The sequence below is a fragment of the Dromiciops gliroides genome, chromosome 1 (genome assembly GCF_019393635.1).
Source record: "Dromiciops gliroides isolate mDroGli1 chromosome 1, mDroGli1.pri, whole genome shotgun sequence".
NCBI lineage: Eukaryota > Metazoa > Chordata > Mammalia > Microbiotheria > Microbiotheriidae > Dromiciops > Dromiciops gliroides.
Window position 1 is genome coordinate 544,658,556 of NC_057861.1, and position 21,121 is coordinate 544,679,676.

At 37.7% G+C, this 21,121-nt stretch overlaps 1 protein-coding gene across 1 annotated transcript in view; it reads right to left on the reverse strand.

Moving 5' to 3' along the window:
- LOC122751467 (phospholipid-transporting ATPase ABCA3-like) overlaps positions 1-21,121 on the reverse strand; it is a 196,592-nt gene that overhangs the window by 28,052 nt on the left and 147,419 nt on the right. Inside the window, exons 23-26 of the mRNA XM_043998534.1 lie at positions 13,472-13,674; positions 11,696-11,827; positions 11,309-11,503; positions 7,899-8,086 (exon numbers count right to left, since the gene is read on the reverse strand). Coding sequence (XP_043854469.1) covers positions 7,899-8,086; positions 11,309-11,503; positions 11,696-11,827; positions 13,472-13,674 — 718 coding nt within the window. The remainder of the gene's footprint in view (positions 1-7,898; positions 8,087-11,308; positions 11,504-11,695; positions 11,828-13,471; positions 13,675-21,121) is intronic.

The window sequence follows — 21,121 nt, forward strand, 5'->3', positions numbered from 1 at the left end:
GATGTAAACACTGCCAGTTCAAAAAAAAAGTACAATAGAACAAAAAAGTATCATAAATGAATAATATAAATGTGGTTATAATAACTCTAAATTTAGAAAAGATGTCAGAATGTTTGGGTCTACAGGACAGAATATTGTAAGGCACACAGGCAAAATAAAAGGAAAAAAGCAAGGTTGCATCAGCTTTTTATAGTTTGCAAACAACTACAAGGAACAGAAGTGTAACAATGATAGAAATGGACCGCCTTTTTGCCCATAGGGATTGAAGCTTGCTATCAAAACCACTTTCCTCTTTAACAGAGTATCCATTTATACAAAAAGTTCAAGTTTAAGGCAATGACAAAAAAATGGAAATGAAGTGGATAGTGAAGAAACTTTTACTGTAAGTGTTGTTGGTTCCAATCACTTTTAAAAAGTGAATCCAACTGCATAATATTAAAATTACCAGAGAAGGTCCCAGTACATATAAGGACATGGCAGCTAAATATTCTTATGTTTTTGTTAAGGGCTAAAATTCTAGCTAGTCTGTCTAAAATATCTAATGAGTGGTCGCCAATAAATTATAAGCTTTAGCAAGAGTTAGACTTTTAAGCATTTATTAAGGAGAATAAGAATTTGGTAAAGAGAGAGAAAAAAGGCATAGATTCCTATCTATTAAAGGGAGAGCACATTTCTAGCTCCGCTCTCCACCAGAGTCCAAAGGAAAGAGAGTCAGACTGAGCGCCAGGCTCCCCCCTTCTTCCTCCCACTAGCCTGCGTCACTTCCTGATGCCAAAGAAAAGACTCCTGGTCTTTTCTCAAAGACCTTCGCTTCATGGGCGGAACTCTTCTACAGTAAGTCTCCAGCAGGTGGTGTCATTCTAATCGTTACAGTTTTGAAGAAAAAAAAAAAGTAGATATAGATTTCAAGAAATTTTAATGTCAATGAAACAGGCTTATTCTGGAAAAAAAGATATTTTCCATAATTTATATTTCTAAGAGAGGAAAAATTCAGTCTGGTTTTAAATCATCTAAGGATCAATAAAAATTTTATTGGGAAGTAAAACAGAGGAGGATTTTAAGTTAAAACCAATGCTTAGTTATTGGGCTCAAAATCCCTACATCTACAATTTCTTTGGAAGTCAAACAGGAAAGAATCAGTAACTAAAGCTGTTTTCCTTTTCCTTTTAAATTTATTATTTTAAGTAACTAAAACTGTTTTCTTTTCTCTTTGTAATGTATTATTTAATTATTTTAAGCATTTTGTTCTTTTAAAATTTTGGTTTCCAATTTCTGTCCCTCATACCCCTCCACCACCCACCAAGAAGGCAATGTGATTTCAACTATGTGTATGAAATCATGTAAAACTTATGTCCATGTTAGCCATATTGCAAAAAGCAAAATAACAATGAAAATTATACGTTATTCTACACTCAGTTCCTCATTTTTATCTTTGGAAGTGAATAACATTTTTACATCATGTGTCCTTTGGAACCAAGCTAAATTATTCACAGTTGATCATCATTACAACATTGCAATTACTGCACACAATGGTTTTCCAGTTTTTCTCATTTCACTTTGCCTAAATTCATATAGATCTTGCCATGTTTTTCTGTAACCACCCCACCCCACTCCTTTTTATAGCACAATAGTATTACAATCATATAGCACAACTTATTCAGCCAATCCCCAATTGATGGGCATCCCTAAAATTTCCAGTTCTTTGACACCTCAAAAATGGCTGCTATAAAAAATATTTTTTTGTAAATACAGGTGTTTTTCCTTTTTCTTTGATTTCTTTTTGGGTATAGATCTAATAGAGACATTGCTCAGTCAAAGGTAGTTTTATAGTCTTTTGAGCATAGTTTCAAATTGTTCTCCAGAATAGTAGGACCAGTTTACTTTTCCACCAACAGTTCATTAGTATGCCCATTTTCCTCCCATCCCCTCCAGTATTTGTCATTTCTGATAGTTGTGAGTTGGTACCTCAAAGTTGGTTTTAATTTGTATTTCTCTCATCAATACTTAGAGTCTTTTGTAAAATAACTATGGGTAGCTTTGATTTTTCTTCTGAAAATTGCCTGTTTGACTTTTAATAGTCCTTTGATTATTTATCAATTGGCAAATGGGTCTTATTTTTATAAATTTGATTTAGTTCTATACTCAGTATATATTTGATACATGAGACTCTTATAGAGAAACTTGCTGTAAAAATGTTTGGTATTACTTCATTATACCTATTAGCAAAATGTAATTTCCCTGGTTATTTCTTTTCAATAGGTATGGTTTTGGTTTTGCTTTGCCTGGAATCATAATTGCTATCCCTAATTTTTTTTACTTCAGCTGAAGCATATTAGATTCTGCTCCCAACCTTTATTTGAACTATGTGTGTCTTTCTGTTTCAAGTGTGTCTGGGAAAAACAACATATTGTTAGATTTGGCTTTCTAATCCATTCTACTATCCACATCTGTTTTATGGGTGAGCTCATCCCATTCATATTCACTAGCTGTATTTCCCTCCATCCCATTTTCTTTTGTTTCTTCTGCTTCTCTTTTTAACCTGTCCGTCAAAAGTGTTTTGCTTCTGACCACTGCCCCCATTATCCATTCCCCCTTTTATTATCCCTTTCTTTTATCCCACTCTCCTCCTGATACCCAATGGTAAGAGAAATTTCTTTCCTCAACTGAGTTTGTATTCTGTCTTCTTTGAACCAATTCCAATGAGAGTGAGGTTCAGGCATTGCTCACTCTGCTCATTTCCCCTCCACTGTAAAAGCTATTCCTTGCACAACTCTTTTATGTGAGAAAATTTTCCCCATTCTGCCTCTTCCTTTCCCCTTTTCCCAGTGTATCCCTTTCTCACCCCTTCACTTTTTTTTCCTGAGATCATCCTACCACAATCAACTCACACCCATGCCTTCTGTCTGTGAAAACTCCTAACTGCCTTAATAATGATAGATTTCTTAGGGGTTACATATATCATTTTCAGATATAGGAATGTAAAAATTTAACTTTATTGAGTTCTTTATGATTACTTTTCCATGTTTACTTTTTATACTCCTCTTGAAGCTTGTATTTGAAAGTCAAAATTTTTATTCAGCTGTCATTTTATATCAGGAATTCTTGAAAACCTTATATTTTATTAAATATCCATTTTTGCCCTAAAAGATTTATACTTAATTTTGTAGGGTAAGTTATTCTTTGTTGTAATCCTAGCTCTTTTGCATTCCCCAAAATCATATGCCAAGCCCTCCAATACTTTTCTATGGAAGGTGCTAAATCCTGTGTGATTCTTACTGTGGCTCCACAAATTTGAGTTCTTTCTGGCTTCTTGCAATATTTTCTCCTTGACATGAGAGTTCTGGAATTTGGCTATAATATTCCTGAAAGTTTTCATTTTGGGATCTCTTTCAGGAGGTGACTGGTGGATTCTTTCATTTTACAATTTGGATAAAGTTGTTTACAAAGATTGTTTTTTTAGTTATTTCAGCCTACCTGTTGAAAAATATTGCAGGGGCAACAATATCAAGAGCATTATTAATTTTAGATAATGTTCCAAGTCATCCAGTTACACTTGGTTCATTGTGTGAGAAAATAAGCATGCAAATGCACCAAGGTTTAGATAAAGCTTTCGTCACCTACCAGCACATTTATTAGGATTTAAAGAAAGATAAAATAGTTCAGTCTATACTGCTAAAATATTTTAAATAATAATGATATTTTCATTATACTGTGACTGTAGGGTTATTTTTAAGTATGATATTAAGAATTGAAATTTTTTGATTTTGCTATCTATAACTACTTTATTACTATATAATAAACTTCAATGAGAAATACATTTTTATCCTGTGCTTATTTGCTTACATAAGTAAACTGTCATTTGCCTATATTATATAAAATTCTATTATTTGCTTATATTTACATAAATAGCTAAAACATTTTTAAAATGGTAACTACAATATTTCTACTTGAGATAATGGCTGGAACCAGATACAATAATTTAGATATAATTGTAACTTCAAATAGTACAAATTTGAATAATGGGAGTACTTCACAGTTTTCATTACTTGCACTAATTAGAACCTAGTTGTCAATGTGAATTTGTTAATCATTCTGAATTAAACTGGCTGGTTACCAAATCTTTCAAAAATCAAAACTCTACTTCTATTAGTGATTTGTCTTAAGATCCCCACTTCCTGGTTTCCCATTTCTTAAACATTTATTTGGGTGGGGAAAGGAAAGGAAGATTAGATTTTTCAATGAAAACTGACATTTAATTGTTATGCGTCTCATTAAGTCTAAATAAAAGTCCTTTAAATTCCAAAGACCCAGAGGCCCCAATATTTTGGCCACAATCTACCAGTTTTCTGAAATGATTCTGATGTGTGTGTGTGTGTGTGTGTGTGTGTGTGTGTGTGTGTGTGTGTGTGTGTGTGTGTGTGTATATATATATATATATATATATATATATATATATATACTCTGACACTGATCCTTACTGTCAAATCATTGTTCTAATGCCTTCAACCACTATATCAACTACTAGACTTGAACTCCTTGCCTGAAATCCCTTCTATGTATCTATTAGTGTTGACATAACCTAGCCTCTGACTCAATCCCTATGTTTTTTTTAACTTTACTTCAACTAATCAGTCCTAATTTGAACTACTTTCCCATGTTGGGGTCTCTATCCTCCACCATCTTCCAGAAAATAGACAGCTGTAAGTATGGTATAGTAGAAAAAACTCTTTGATCTGGAGTCGAGTATCTAGGTTTAGCTTTTGGCTTTGTTGTTTACTTGCTCTATGGTTGTGATTAAGTTATTTAATATTTGAAGGTTTGTTCTAGGCACAAAGGACTAATTCCAAGGAGTATAAGAGTAATCAGCCTCTTCCACCTATTCCCTGACATTTAGTAGCAAATGTTCTCTAAATGGAGAGTTATATAGAGAACATCACTGCCACACCACTAACAGGTGAAAGCAAACCTCAATATGCAACTGATACGCATTCCATGAGGGCATGTTGAAAGATATGGTAAAGCCAAATATTAGATGGATAGGGAAAGAGAATGTTAAAACTTCAATGGCCTTTTTAGGTGCTTCCAAATGAAAAACATGCTTTCAAGACTTGTAGAATTTCAAGTCCTATGCCAGGAGTCCACACACTGATAGAAACACCAGAATCTGTGTGAGAACCCGGGGAAAATTCTTCTGCAGTAGTTTAAATTTATTGTTCTTACTTATAGAGATAAAAATCCTTATCCTCAATATCATTTATTAGCAATCTCATATCATGATTGGCTTGAAGGCTGGGACTGTAAGCTGTGCCAGGATACATATAACTGAACTCAGGATAATCTTTTCTGAACTAGTAGTTGTTCTTTCAAGCAACTTGGCCTTGATGTACACTCAAGATCCTTAGTGGTCTCAGATACACATAATTATTACCTAGGGTAGAAACAGGGAATAACTATAATGATCATACTTGACACCTTCATTGACACTATGAAGTAGCTGTTTTATCATGATGGGAAGCATGCCCAGTTCAGGTACTAAAATTTATAATGAGAATGATCTTTGAAGAAGTACTATTATCACAGAGTAGGGGGAAGTAGAGAAGCAGGACAAAATCCAGTTGGATTTTTGGCAAAAGTTTTAAAGGGGAAAAATGTTGAATTTAGTATGTAAATTATGAAGTTCTAAACAGGTATACATCAAATAAAATTATTAATTCAAAGTGGAAGCCATAATAACACAGTAGAGAAAACAATTTTTTCCATTTAAAAGATTCCAAAAATAGCTAGTATTTATTTAGTTCTTTAAGGTTTGCAAAATATTCTACATATCGTAATTCATTTGATCCTCAAAACAACCTATTGAAGTAGATGATAGTATTATCCTAATTTTATAGATGAGTAAACTGAGAGTGAATGAGGCTAACTAATTTGCCAAGGATCATACAACTAGCAATGGACTGAAGCATGATTCAAACTGACTCCAAGCTCATTGTTCTTATCTATGGCACCATTTTGCTGCCTCCAAAATGAAGAGGTGCTTATGGTTTCAGAAAATAGTAGATGATATATGGATTCAAACCTATGCAAAAGCTTGACCTACCACTTTATGCATTTCTACTGGTAGAAATTAATACATGAGTAGCACCTCAAACTCTGAGAAACATAACAACAGTCAAAGAAAGCACTAATTAATGGAAAATACCATCCAGGACATCTTTCTTTGTCTATAAAATGAAGTAGTAAGATAAAATTATTTACATGGTGCTTGGAATCCTATGATTCAATCAGTTCATAATTGCAAATCACCTGTCCTTAGCCCTCAGCTGTGCCCACAGTGACCACCTGGAGCATTTCCCTGACTATACCTCAGCTTAACTCCTCTTCTGGAGACAGAATACTTGGAATTGACAGCTCGTAGTGTCCATGGTCATTACAGGATTAGGATAATCTATTTGTGGTACGTTTTTGTTTGATAAAATGAAAGGTACAGTTCTACATATGTTTAAATGAAAGATATAAAGTTGACAGTTTAAACAGAAATAGCCAAAACACAGAAGAAAGAAGTGAGATACTAGATTGACAAGGATAGCCTTTAAAAATGAACTAAAACCAGGTTTTTTTTGGGGGGGGAGAGAGGTTTTATTTTTCTACCTTAACTTTTATTTCTTTAAATTCTGCTTATGTTCTTTATAAGCTTGTGTGCTTTTATCTCTTAATGATGTCTCTTTAACCTTGTTGGTCAGTCTTCTGTTTCTCTTTTTTAAAATAACATCTAAACATGGAAGTAATTTATTTCAAATCTTATTCTTTCCTTTGTAATTATACTTATTAGATAGAATATAAGTTCCTTGAACTCTGGTACTATATTTGCTTTTTCTTTGTATTCCCTGTGCCTAGCACATTGTATGACACAGAGTAAGCACTGTACTAAATGCTTATTGATTAGTTACCTGTCATGTATTTCTATTATTTGAAGTGTTTACAATTCCAAAATTCTGTTTATGTGTTGTTCGTTTTTTTCCCCCATGAATGTCTCAAATGCTCCTCTTTTGCTGAAGATCCATCATGTTTATTTGATGATTAGCCTCAAGTTTTCAGGGTATGTCATATTTTGTTGCATCTTGAACTTAGCTTTTCAGAATATACTATTCCATTCCCTTCTGTTGTTTCCAGAGGTTATTTATATAATAATCTTGTATTATTTGAATATCCTTTTCCTTATACCTAATGGATACCTGAGGATGCTTTACTGAAGTCAAATGTACACAAACACAGAAGAATATTGATCTGATAAATAAAGTTAACATCCTGAACCAACAAATAGAAATCACTGAAACCAAAGCACCTTGTCCCAATGGACTAACAAATGGTTAATATTTTTTTTTAAAGTTATGTAACATAGAAAGATGTTTTGCATTTAAAGACATATGCACACCTCCTCCCCTTAAAGTGCATGTGAAGGACCCAAGGAAATGGAACTTTTTGAGACATCCCAATGAAACTTCAACTGCAGCTGTGAACTTTCTGTAACAGCTCAGTTTCTTTATGTTTCCAGGGCTGACCACTAGGTGTACTCACCAACTGTGATCTTTGAACAAACATATTTGATGTGAATAAAAAAATAGATATTTTGAGAATCAGAGTCCCATGCCCTAAACCATCCTCTAAAGTCTGGTTATGTATCTTTTATATAATGTCTGAAATAGATTTTTCCTTGTCCCTAGGTATGCCTCAATATACTTTCCACATGGATGATAACTTTATGGATATTAATAAGACTACAGTGGTCATGTGTCAAACATCATGACAAAGAATTCCCTATCTCCCATGTGAAAAATACCTTCTCTGATTCAAAAGGGAAATTTCATGAGTAGAATGTCTGGAGAAACACAAAGTCTCACCTGTAGTTCAGTGTGATTGTATCCGAATAGTCATCTAAGAGTAGTGACTGAAGCATTTCCATCACATATTGGCTGATATAAGACTCAGGGATGCCCCAAAGTCGGGCATACATAGTTAACATCTCCTTTGATGTCATGTAGTCCAGCAGAGCATCATACTGTGGACAGTAGCTGATCTTTTGTCTTGCCTGAAATAAGAATCCAGCCAGGAGGCAGTAGATAAAAGTCAAAGGTTTGGGTTAAATGACAAAAATATAATACTGTATGTGCTATAAACACAGATGAGGCTGATCATTTGTAGTCCCTACCACCCAGGTCCTTCATTGATAAGGACTCTTCACTATAACATCACCATTGGCCCTATACTTTGTTATCAAGGTTGTGCTTTCTGTTTAGTTTGAACCTTTTAGAGTGTTGTTTTTTTTAAACTGTGGGCTTTCCTCTGTGATTTGATACTACTCAGCAAGTGTTACTGAACACATTCAATTGGCCCAGCTGTTCAAGGACTAAGAAGTTAAACTTTTTTAAAAAAATAACCTTTTTGGGGCCGGAGCCAAGAAGGTAGAAGAAAGGCAGTGACTTCCCGGAGCTCTTCCCAGGACCCCTCAAAATACCTTCAAATAATACAATAGGACTATTCCTGGAGTAGCAGAATCCACAAAAGGATGGGGTGAGATAATTTTCCAGCCAAAGATGTCTTATAAGGTTGGCAGGAAAGGTTTTTTGTAGTGGGGGTAAAGTGGAGCACAGACCTGTACAGACTGCATCAGCACAGATCCTGCCCCAGGTAGGCCACTCCAGAAAAACAGGCCTCAGGATCCTCAGAATCAGCTATGGCAGTGGTTACTTCTGGAACTCAGCTCACAGATGGTGAGGGGGTCCAGTGGTTGGCCAGGCAGAGATTACAGGGGTCTCTGCTGGTGGGACTCTGTTGTTTTGCCTGTGCTCAGACCTGGGAAGTAGTCTTGGGAGGCAGGCCAGGCAAGGGAGGGGCAAGGGCACACCAGAGCCTGCAGCCATGGTGAAACAGGATTCTGTTTTGGGTTAAAGGGCAAGCAGGCCCATGGTTGTTTACAAACCAGAGAACAGGCCAAGGGAGTGGTTTTTCTGAGAGCATTCTGCTCAACTTTCTTATAGCACAATAGTATTCTATCACAATTATTTAGCATAACTTGTTCAGCTGAACAATTGATGGGAATTTCCTCAATTTCCAATTCTTTGCCACTCCAAAAAGATATGCTATCTTTCTGGACAATGAAGAGGGAGACATATTCTTAATTTTTTTTCTCTTTGATCTGGTATGTGAGTGTCATGGGTCATTGTGCCATGTGAAGCAACAAATTTAAGAGATTAAAAAAACCATGGGAAAACTTCTTTAAACTGAGGAAGGATAAAGCAGAACCAGGAGAACAGTATACACTATTACTAAAAGAATGTAAATGAAAAGAAATATGAGAAGCTTAGTAACTGTTGTGACTAATCTTGACTCCAGAGAAGATGTAAGGAAGCCCTTCCTTTTCATACAAAAATGAACTCTATAAATGAGTCAGGCTGCCTGCACTGTCATACATTATCACTACAGTTGGTTTTGCTTAACCATTTTCTTTGTTGAAATTAAAGTCTCATTTGAGGTGGAGGAGCAAAGGTAAATCTGTAAATGCCTGTGATAAAAAACAAAAGTCATCAACAAAACATTTATAAAGATGACCTTAAGGTGTCAAATATGGGTACCTGGGTGTCCATGGTGGCACAGATGGTGCCATTGACATAAAAAGTAAAATCAGGCAGAGGGATCAGTTTTTTTGACAAAAGCTAAGCTGGGTTTTCAGCATTTTTAGTTTGGCAGGTTAGCAGAACAAATGAAGTTGTTAATCAAGCAGCTGGAAATGACAATCTGGCTTTTATGAGAGAGATCAATGGGGGCGGGGTTGTAGTTTTGAGGGTCAGCTGAATAGAGGACTTAGTTGATACCATAAAAGTGGATAAGAGTTCCAAGACAGAATTCTAAGAAAGAAGAGGACCAAAGACAAACCATAGGAGATATTCTAGGAATTTGATGAGGAAGGTAAAAGACAATGAAGAAAACAAAGGCTACTTAGATGTATAAGGATATTCATGAGCCTGGAGATTAAAAGAAGTCAAGGTATGAGATTAGATAGAATGAGAAGATGGTCAAAAGTTTGAAATGTTACAGAGAACTTAAGCAACATAAGGAATTAAAAAAACTACTTTATTTAAAGATAAGGAGGTACCAATCTCTAAGACAAAAATTCCAGTATCCTAGTAAAACTGAAGGACTGAAGTCAGATAATAAAGGGGTAAGCAATGAGTAATGAAGAAGTCAGCATCATATTTAAGGGTACTTTCAACAAGTTTGAGATTTACCTTGATTCCAGATGCTGGAACAGAAGAGTGGAAACACAATTAACTTAAGTTAATAACTAATGGAGTAGAATAAGAGTTTTATAAAATCAAAAAGGAAAAGTAAGTAATTTTCTCCCTTGCCAGTTCAAAAGGCTTCAGCAGAGTTGTCCTCAACAGGGACCTTAATTTGCTGAACTCTGACTTTTATTTTCATACAAGAAGTTAGAGAAGACCTACCTACTCCCCTCCACAGACTCTCAAGGTTAAGGTACTTTTATTTTTCTACAATCTCTCTTCTTTGTGTTATGGGAGGATTATGGGCCCCAGTTACCCCAACAGTTGTCTGGGGAGGTCAAGGAACTTTTTCCTTGAAACGTCAGGAGTTTTCCCTTGAAATCAAGTAGGCCTCTCCTTGAGCTCAATCAAGGACATACACACCCAAAAGAGATAAGTGGCACCAGATGGAACTGAGCATGCTCCAGGACCACCACCCCGAATTCCAGTCCTCCTGAGCACCTGAATGAGGTAATCCATTGGGAGAGGCTACACCAGGAGAAGACAACCTGGAACTGCCCACCCAGCAGACTGCTGCGACCCATCAGGACAGAGTTAACGCCCATCACCAGATTGCTCACGAGCCATCTTTCCTACCCCAGCTCAACTCCAGAGAACCCCCAGCCCCTCATGCAATAAGGGACACTTACCCACGCCATCTAAACCCTATAAAAGGGTGCTCCCTGAGCTAGTCAGGGAGGAAAGCATTTTGTTTCTCCAAAAACCTTCCTCCCGGCCAGTTTCTCTTGTACCGCAATAAACCTGTTCTTTTATTCCTAATTAGGTCTTGCGCAAGAGTGTCATTCTTTACAGAGGAATCCTAAGGACCCATGTGCTTTCTCCCCATATCACTTGGTTTTGCTGCCTTTTAAGGGAAAACTGCACCTTATCAATACTCTTTTACTCCATTATTCTATATCTACCTACTGGGTCCCCATCCTTCAGGAAGGACAGCATGTCTCCTCTAGTCCTGGTCTGCAGCAACCTCTTACCTTTCTAATGTCCTTATAGATGCTGTGGTTTTCAAAGAAGGCATCCCCAGAGGTGATAGTTTCATCTCCAGTCAGCATTTTGAAGGTGGTGGTTTTCCCTGCTCCACTGAAGCCGAGTAGCCCAAAGCACTCCCCATTTTGAACTGCTAGACAGAGTCTATCCACAGCCAGGACAGGTAACCATTTAAAATACACCTGAGAAAATGTAAAACATAAGGACAGAACTGATTAATATTTTGCAAGAAACATTCCTAAGGCAACTTTACAAGAACTGTCTCCCATTCAGCTCAAATTCCTCTCCCCTGATTGCAAAGACAAGCTGAATTAAACTTGTGACATCTCTGACATGTCTTTAGTGAGACGATATTGATTACTGATTAACTTTACCTTTAGGAGATTCTTAATAACTAGTGGGCTGTTCAAAGATGACAGACTATCTGGAGAGCATTCTTGGATTTTCCTCCTCTCATATGCCACATCTTGGTCTTCAGAAATCTCTGGTAGTTCAAATCCCTGCTCCTATATTTCCAAGACAAAGATTAATAATGTGGATGGCCTGAACTGGTGGGGGAAAAGTGCCAGAGGAGGGTAGAAGAAAGATACTTTCAGGGAGGTTACAGAAGCTCTGAGAAGGGCTTTAGAGGAAGTTTCACATTCACTACTTCAGTTCTCATACATGTAAAACTGAATTCTATAGTTTTAGAAATCAGGCCAATATAGCCATTAATTAATTGGGGAATGTTTATTCTTGCTGGAACTAAGATTATTATGTGAAATTTCAAGCACATTGATAAATGTTTTGGAAAGTAATGAAATCCTCTGTGCCACAGTTACAAAATGTACCTGAGGCCAGAGAATGCTGAGCTAGAGTTGGAGACAGTTTCTAAATTGTTCTTTTGGGGGACTTAGAGCTAACCTAGTTGGATTCAAAATTGATAAGGGACCTAAAAAACCAGGTATCCCTCATACCTGGGATGACTGTGGGAGACAAACATTCCACTTAGGTGTCTTGACTTTATAGAATTAATGGTGTAGTCTCCTTATTCTTCTAGTTGGTTATTATCTTTGTATCAAGCCTGGACCATATCTATTCTAATTATAGAAACCTCTCTGGATTCTACCAACTTGCAGTCGCACCTATAGGTTGGATACCAGAGGGTGGATACTACCTTGAATTCTAGGGCATGTGTGGGCTAAAAGTCCTGCCATAATAGCTTACAAGCCCACTCTGGTGTGCTTCACTTAATAATCAGCCAGTAAACACAATTAGCTCTTATCAAAGGCATTTACTAAATTGGTATAGTAAAAACAGTAGCTACAAAGCATTCCCCTACAAACCTGGGATGAACTCTCCTACAAATACACAACTGTTAACATTTCCCTCCTCTTCTTTTTCTTTTCTTTTTCTTTTTTTCCTCCTCTTCTTTTTCTAATGAATTCTTCAACAAATTACTTTAACTTTATTTTCTATTTGAAACCTCTTTTAGACTTCAACAAAGTTAAAGGCCATAAAGGGCAAAGGATGAGACAATGAAATGTAAGGGTAAAGGTCTCTTAGGTGTAAATGAAGCATTTCACACCTTGCAGAGGAGTCTGAGGCATTTAGTAGTTCAATTATGTATGAAAAGGCCAGCAGAAATTATTAATTTGCCCTAGGACCCAGTAATCCCCCCCTGCCCCATTCACTCATTTACAGAGATCCATAGGAATTTGAGAAATATATGGGAGGGTCACTATTAGTTAGGGTAAGATTCCTCACCAAAAGAATCCAGTTTTGAACTGGAAAGATTTGTTGGGAAGGAAAGGTTATATCCCTCCCACCTGCTGTTATAGAGGTGACAGGCCTCAGAGACAAGATCCTGAGGGAACAGAACTGGAAAGACTACTGACAATCCTAGGCTAAAGGTCTTTGCCCTTTTTGAAAAAGTATAATAGTACACTGCTGTACTTAAGGATGGAAGTGGTGAGGGGGGAGGGAGGGGAGGGAGGAAAAAAAGTTTGAAACCAGAAACCTTATAAAAACAAATGTTGAAAACTATCTCTACATGTAACTGGAAAATAATAAAATACTTTCATAATTAACAAAAAGAAATATATCAACTAAAAACATAAAGTATGTTATAAATCCCCCCCAAAAAAGTTAATTTCTTTTAGATACTGTACCTTTTCCTGGTTTAACCCTAGATCCCTACGTATTTGTTGCCATATCAGATGACTAGAGAAAAGGAAATTAGTACAATAGTTTCTTATTTTCCAAAGGTATATCTCAATCAAACAAAGCAAGAAGAGATAAAGGGAGCCTGAGGCAGCCATGCCAACCAGAAACTTTCCAGCACTTTCCCATGCATAGAAATTAGTCTCAGCACCTGGGAATAGAAAAAAAGAGAAGGTACCTTGCTTTGTTATTTATTATTTTTAGAAAGGTTTTCCATCATCAATACTCTCCCTCCACCTTTTCATTTTAACCTGTGGTCAGATAATGGTCTGTTATATAAACAACAAATTATGAAGGCAGAGCACATATGAACATCTTTCAGCACTGTAACATGATAAAATAAAACAATGTAAAATATGTATTAATATACATACACAATAGTACTTGCATTTTAGGATTATTAGACATATTCCCATATTTTAAGTATGAATTTCATGCTTAAATTTCTCCCTTTAACATTTTTAATAGGATGGAGAACTTAAGATGTCTGTAGCCCTTCCTTTACACATAGATTTCAATAAAAACAGAGAGTCGATTGCTCACTTTTTGGCAGGAGTTCAAAAACACTCATATTACCAATTACTGATCAGCAACATTTAGTGGCCTAAACACCCTAATCAATCAATCAGTACACATTTTTATGCATTTACTATGTTCCAGGAAATGTGCTAAGTGCTACTGATACAAAAAAGAGGGAAAAGATAGTCCCTGCCCTCAAGGAGCTTACAATTTAATGGAAGAAACAACATGCAAATAAACATAAGGCTTGTATATACAGGATAAATAGGAAATAATTAGAGAAAAGGCAATGAATGAAGAGGGGTTGGGAGAGGCTTCTTGAAGATGATGGCATTTTAGATGGGGCTTAAAGGAAGCTAGGGAGGTCAGCAGTTGGAACAGAGAAGAGAGAGAATTCCAGGCCTGGGTGACAGCCAGGGAGAATCCCTATAGGTAAGAGATAGAGTGTCTTGTTTATGGAACTGCCAGGATCCTAGTGTCAATGGATCAGAGAGAATTTGTTGAGGAGTAAGGTGTGCAAATGCTGGAAAGGTAGTAAGGGGATAGGCCAGAGTATTTTGTATTTGTTCCTGGAAGCAATAGGAAGTCATTGAAATTTGCTGAATAGGAAGGTGACATGATCAAACCTGTGTTTTAGGAAAATCTATTTCGTTTCTGAACGGAATACTGAACACATATTGCAGTAGAGAGAGATTTAAGGTGGGCAGAACCACCAGAATGCTATTGAAATCAATCAGGCTTGAGGTAATGAGGACCTGCACTACAATATTATCATTGTCAGAGGAGAGAAAGGGGAATATTCAAAAGATATTACAACGGTGAAATTGACAGGCCTTAGCAACAGCTTGGATATGGAAGGACAGTGTGTGAGATATAGTGAAGAGTCCATGGGTGATTTCAAGGTTGGACTGTGAGGGTGATGTTGCCCTCTAAAGTAATAGGGAAGATAGGGAAGGTAGGAGCTGGGTGGGGTGGGAGTCCCTGAGGGGCACCTATGGTTAGAAGTTGTGATCTGGAAGTGGATCTAGAAAAGAGACAGAGAAGGAATATTTAGATAAATAGGAAGAAAACTAGGAGAAAGTGGTATCCCCCCAAAACTAGTGAGAATAGAGTATTAAGAAAAGAATAATCATGGGCAGCTAGGTGGCGCAGTGGATAAAGCACCGGGCCTGGATTCAGGAGGACCTGGGTTCAAATCCAGCCTCAGACACTTGACACTTACTAGCTGTGTGACCCTGGGCAAGTCACTTAACCCCTATTGCCCCACAAAAAAAAAAAAAGAAAAGAAAAGAAAAGAATAATCAACCGTGTCAAAGGCTAGATGCAGAGAGATTGAGAATGGAATAGAAAAAAAGACCTTTGGATTTCACAACTAAGAGAGTTACTTTAGAGAAAGTAGTTTCAGAGGAATAATATGGTTGGGAGCCAAATTGTAAGAGGTTTAGAAGAGAATGAAAGGAGAGAAAATGGAGGCACCTAATGTAGATTGCTTTTGTTTATCCTTTGTTCTCTAAAAGGACCATGTGATCTTACTCCTCTCCATGTGAGAGGATCAGGTGATGTCATAACTTGCAGTAAATTGGATTTAAGTGAGGGAGGGCTATGCAAGGTAACCAGCCTCATTCGCTCTTCCAGGATGATCTGGATCAGTCCAATGGCAAGATATACATAAGGATTACTGGAGATGGCCATGGATGTTTAAGGAAATTGGGGCTATATGACTTGTCCAGGGTCACACAACTAGTAGGTGTCTGAGGTCAGATTTGAACCTCAAGTAATTCCAACTTCAAGGCCAGTGCTCTATCCACTGTGCCACATATCTCTATCCACCTATTGTAGACAGAGTTTTCAAGTTCAGCTAAAAAGGGCAGAAGACATAAAGGATGATAGGATGGAAGGAATAAGTGAGGGTATTTTTCAGAATAGGGGAGACATGGTCATGTTTGTAGGCAGTAGAAAATGAGCCAGTAGACAGGGAGAAATGGAAAGTAAGTGAAAGAAAAAGGATAACAGAGGGAACAGTCTGCTGAAAAAGCATGATGGAATGAGATCACTTGAACAAGTAGAGTGGTGGTTGTTGTTGCTCATCCTTCATTCTTAAAGATGACCATGACATCAGGGTGATATCATGACTTGAAATGAACTGGAGTTAAGTGAGGGAAGGCTGTTCAACATCACCAACCTCGCCTTCTCCTCCAGTGGCAAGATAGACATCAGAATGACTGGAGATGGCCCCAAGGTCACACACACCTAGTAAGTGACTGAGGTGAGATTTGAATTCAGGTCCTCCTGATTCCAGAGCCAGTGCTTTATTCACTGTGCCACCTTTCTGCCCCCAGTAGAGTGGTTAGACTTGGTAAGGAGGAAGGCTAATTCATCATGTGAAACAGAAACCTGAGTGGTAGGAGATGAAGAAGAGGGGAAAAGAGTTCATGATGAATGGCCTCAATATTTCAGTAAAATATGAGGCAAGGTTCTCAGCTGAAAGAGTGGGGAGAGAAGAAGCCATGTGAGATTTGAAAAAGGATGAAAAGGTTTGGAAGAGCTGCTGTGGAGAGTGGGATAGTGAGTTGATAAGGGAGGTATAAAAGGATTGCCTAGGAGTGGTGAGGGCCCAGTTGGAGTTATGTAACATATGTTTGTAGTGGACCGAGTCAGAACCATTGCAAGCCTTTCTGCACCTTCATTCAACATCATTTATGTAGGAACAAAGGTGATTAATGTGATCCAAGGTGTGGGGCTGGTAGAGGCATAACTTGTGATATGAGGGTGCCAGGGATCAAAAAAAGGAATAGAATGAAGAGTTGAGTTGGTTTAACAAGGGGTCAATATGGGGAGAAGAGAGTAGCTACTTCAGGAGAAATGGTCTAGGAGAGAATTGTGGGGTCAATGGCTTGGAAGTTATGATGCAAATGAAGAGTGGATTTTATGTACATGCATACATACATATACACAAACATATCCTGTATATATGTATATATCCTGTATATATGTATAAAAACATCCACTCTTCATATGTGCGTGTGAGAGAAGGCAGAAGGAGAAGTAAAAAGTCAATAGACAATGATTGTATAGGAAGATTTCAGAATTCTTTAACATGGATGTGGTACATTTGTGGGTGACTGCCAGATCAACTGTATGACCATCATTGCATATGACCAAAGTAGAGTAGAGGAGTAGCTCATGGGAGGTGAATAGGTTGAGGAACTTAGTGACAAGGATATTTGTGTGATAATCAATCTGTATATTGGAGTCCTCAAAGCAGAGAAAAACTGTAAGCCAGGAAAGTCATTGAGGGGAATGACCTTGGGATCTGTAAATAACAGCTGGTAAGATTTTGATTGGGTGGTAAAAATGAATAGCATAAACCAAAAAGGAAGAAAGGTTACTAAATGATGAAAGAAAGGGGAGAAGTAGAAAAGGTAATGGAGTATTCCAACTCCCTTGCCTTGATGAGGGAGCTGAGGAGAATGAGTGAAAGCTCAGCCAGTACTGGAAAGGGTGTCTGGGGATGGTGAGTCATCAGGAAAAAGCCAGGTTTCAATAAGAGTTAGAAGACATAGAGAGGGAGAGGAAAAGATTTAAGATGAAGGGAAGTTTATTGTCTAATGAAACAGTCATGCCAGAGGCAACAGTGGAAGGACTAGGTAGAGTGAGGATGAAACTCTAGGGGGAAGGTTGGGTGGAGTGGGACTAAAGAATTGAGTGGTAAGGGATATGGATTGGGGCATGGATAATGATTTACAGGAGTTCAGAGTCACTGGGGTATGAAGGATATTACAAGGTATGAGAAGTTCATCATTGAGGGAAGGATACCACTCTTCTACACTCAAAGGACTGATGGTGGCAAAAGACAGGAGGCTTGAAGTCAAAGGGAGCCTTGCTCTTCTTTGTACTGGAGGTTCGAAGATGGCAGAGGAAAGGCAGTAAACACTCAGACTTCCTGACACAATTACTCCAAAAAAACTCCAAACACAGCCAGAAAACAACTCCTGGAGCAGCAGAACCCAGAAAAAGATGACTGAGATTATTTTCCAGACAAAGACAGCTTAGAAGTTCAGCAGGAGGGAGCTGCTGTGCTGTGCTGGGAGTGGAGTCCAACTCCGAGATTGCCCAACACAGATCTGGCCCCAGGCAGGCTGCACCAGAGAAACTTACCCCTGAGCCTTCTGAATCAGCTGAAGTGCCAGTATCTTTTGAAACTAAGCTCACAGTCTGGTGAGAGGGCTGAATAGCTGGGGGTAGGAGGGTGGTATATGCAGAAGCTAAGGGGGGATTTGGATGTCCTACCCCAGCTGGGAACCAGGAAGAAACCTTGAACAGTGGCAGCCCAGGAAGGGGAGGGCTGCAGGCTCATCTGAGCTAACAACCAACAGCACATAAAGTGTTGCTGCCTGGTTAATTAGCAAGTTGTCTTGGGGTTATATATGGACCAGAAAAAAGGCCAGGTGAGTGAAAAACCTGCCACTCATTAATTCATAACACCTGGGACTCCCTGAAGCTTGGGACAGTATAACCTGGAAGCAGTACCCCACATTAAGAAGGAGTTAAAAGTCAAGTAAAAGATGGGCAAGATGAGCAAGCAGAGAAAGTTGTGAACCATAGAAAGCTTCTTTAGTGACAAGGAAGATCAAGGTTCACCCTCTGAAGAGGATAGCAATGTTAGGGCTCCTACATCCAAAGCTTCCGAGAAAAATATGAATTGGTCTCAGGCCATAGAGGTGATCAAAAAGGGCTTTGAAGATAAAGTTAGAAAGGTAGAGGAAAAAACAGAAAGAAAAAGGAGGCTGATACAGGAAAGTCTTGTACTGGATTTTCTCTACATCTCATTTAAGAGACTGAGTTTGCAGTAGGAGGTAGAAGATACCTAAAGAACCACAAATTCTTTTTTTTCTGTTTAGAATTTTATTTTCCAAATTACATGTAAAAACAAATTTTGACATCAATTTTTTAAAACGTTGTGTTCCAACTTCTCTTCCTCCCTCCCTTCCCACTCCCAACCCCCAAGAACTCAAGAAATTCAATATAAGTTATACATGAGTAGTCATGGAAAACATCTTCCCATTAGCTAGGTTGTGAGAGAAAACAGATAAAAACAAAACTTCACATTAAGGAACTGTCAAAAAAATTATGCTTCAATCTGTTTTCAGATACCATCAAGTCTTTCTCTATAGATGGACTGCAATTTTCATAAGTCCTTCAGGGTTATATTGGATCAGTGCCTTGCTGAAAATAACCAACCACATGCTTCCCACCAGATCATTTTACACTATTGCTGTTATTTTTTATACAGTATGTTTCACTGTGCTTCAGTTCATGTAGGTCTTTCCAGGTTTTTCTGATTGCATCCTGTTCATCATAACTTTTATATAGTACCTTAAACATGACAAAGAATTTTCTTCACAATAGCCCAGCAAAGTAGGTACCATACATTTTGTCATTATAATCAATCATCATAACTATTTCCCTCCATCCTATTCCCTTCCCATGACATTTAATCTATTTTATGTCTTCTTTTACCCTATTCCTCCTTAAAAGTATTTTGCTTCTGACTTCCCCCTCCCCTGCTCTGCCCTCCATTCTTTCACCATTTTCTCCTTATCCTCTTCCCCTCCTACTTTTCTGTAGGTTTACATAAATTACTCCTCCCAATTGGGTGTGTATGTTATTCCCTCCTTGAGCACAAATATGGCCCCAGACTTAAGACACCCCACCCTTCCTGCCCCACAAAAAACAAGGACAAACAAAATAAATGCTTTACAGATATCATTCCTTCATATTCAGTTCAGACTTGTGTCCTCTAAGTATATTCTTTTCAGCTACCCTAATACTGAGAAAGTTCTTATGAGTTAGTAGTATTATCTTCCCATGTAGGAATGTAAAAAGTTTAATCTTTTAATATCCTTCACGATTTCTTTTTCCTGTTTACCTTTTTATGCTTCTCTAGAGTCTTGTATTTGAAAATCAAATTTTCTTCAGTTCAGGTCTTTTCATCACAAATGCCTGAAAGTCCTCTTTTTCATTGAAGTTGCATCTTTTCCTCTGAAAGATTATAATCGGTTTTGCTGGGTAGGTGATTCTTGGCTGTGGTCCCAGTTCCTTTGCCCTCCGGAATATCATTCTATGCCCTCCAGTCCTTTAATGTAGATGCTGCTAGATCTTGTTTTATCCTTACTGTAGCTCCACAGTATTTGAATTCCTTTTTTATAGCTCCTTGCAATATTTTCTCCTTGACTGGGGAGCTCTGGAATTTGGCTACAATATTCCTGGAATGAACCTCAAATTCTTAAGAACAACCTATTCCTCATTCTCCATGAGCTCTGTGATCCTGTTGCATTTACACTGTATCTTCTGAAACCTTAGAGTACTTTATAAAGATGTTCTCAGCTAGGGAAATGCTTTTTGTACTGGGATTTGCTATAATGATGCCTTAGACTTTCTCCATTCGATCCCTTCCTCCCTGGATTATTATGACACTGCTCTGTCATTATTCTTTTCTTACATGTCTGAATGATAATTCTCATTTTCCTTTATTGGACCATCATCCATGTTCCTTTACAGATATGGATAGGTACATTTCAAGATCATTCCCTCATCTCCATACTTTTTTGAGATCTCACCAAATCCCATGGATTCAAGATGACTCTTAGATCTAGCTTTCATCTCTCTCCTGAACTCCAACTAGATATATTCACCTGGACACATCATGCCAAAATAAATTCATTATTTTTCTACCTAAACCTATCCTCTCTTCCTAACGTTCTTGTTTTTTGTACAGGGTATTATATTTTTCTTGTCACCCAGGTTCACAAACTAGATGTCATCCCCAATTTTTTGTTCTCACTCACCTCCCATTTACAAATGATTTGCTAGGTCTTGCTAATACTACCTTACATTTTCCATCTTTCCCTTTCTCCCCAAAACACCATAACCATCTATTTCAGACCTCCACTCTCTACTTAACTATTGTAATAGCCTCCCAAGTGACCTCTTAGTATCCATCTTCTTACTTTTCCAATTCATTCTCAACACAGCTGCCAAATTGATATTCTTATAGCACAGGTCTAAAAAAATCATTT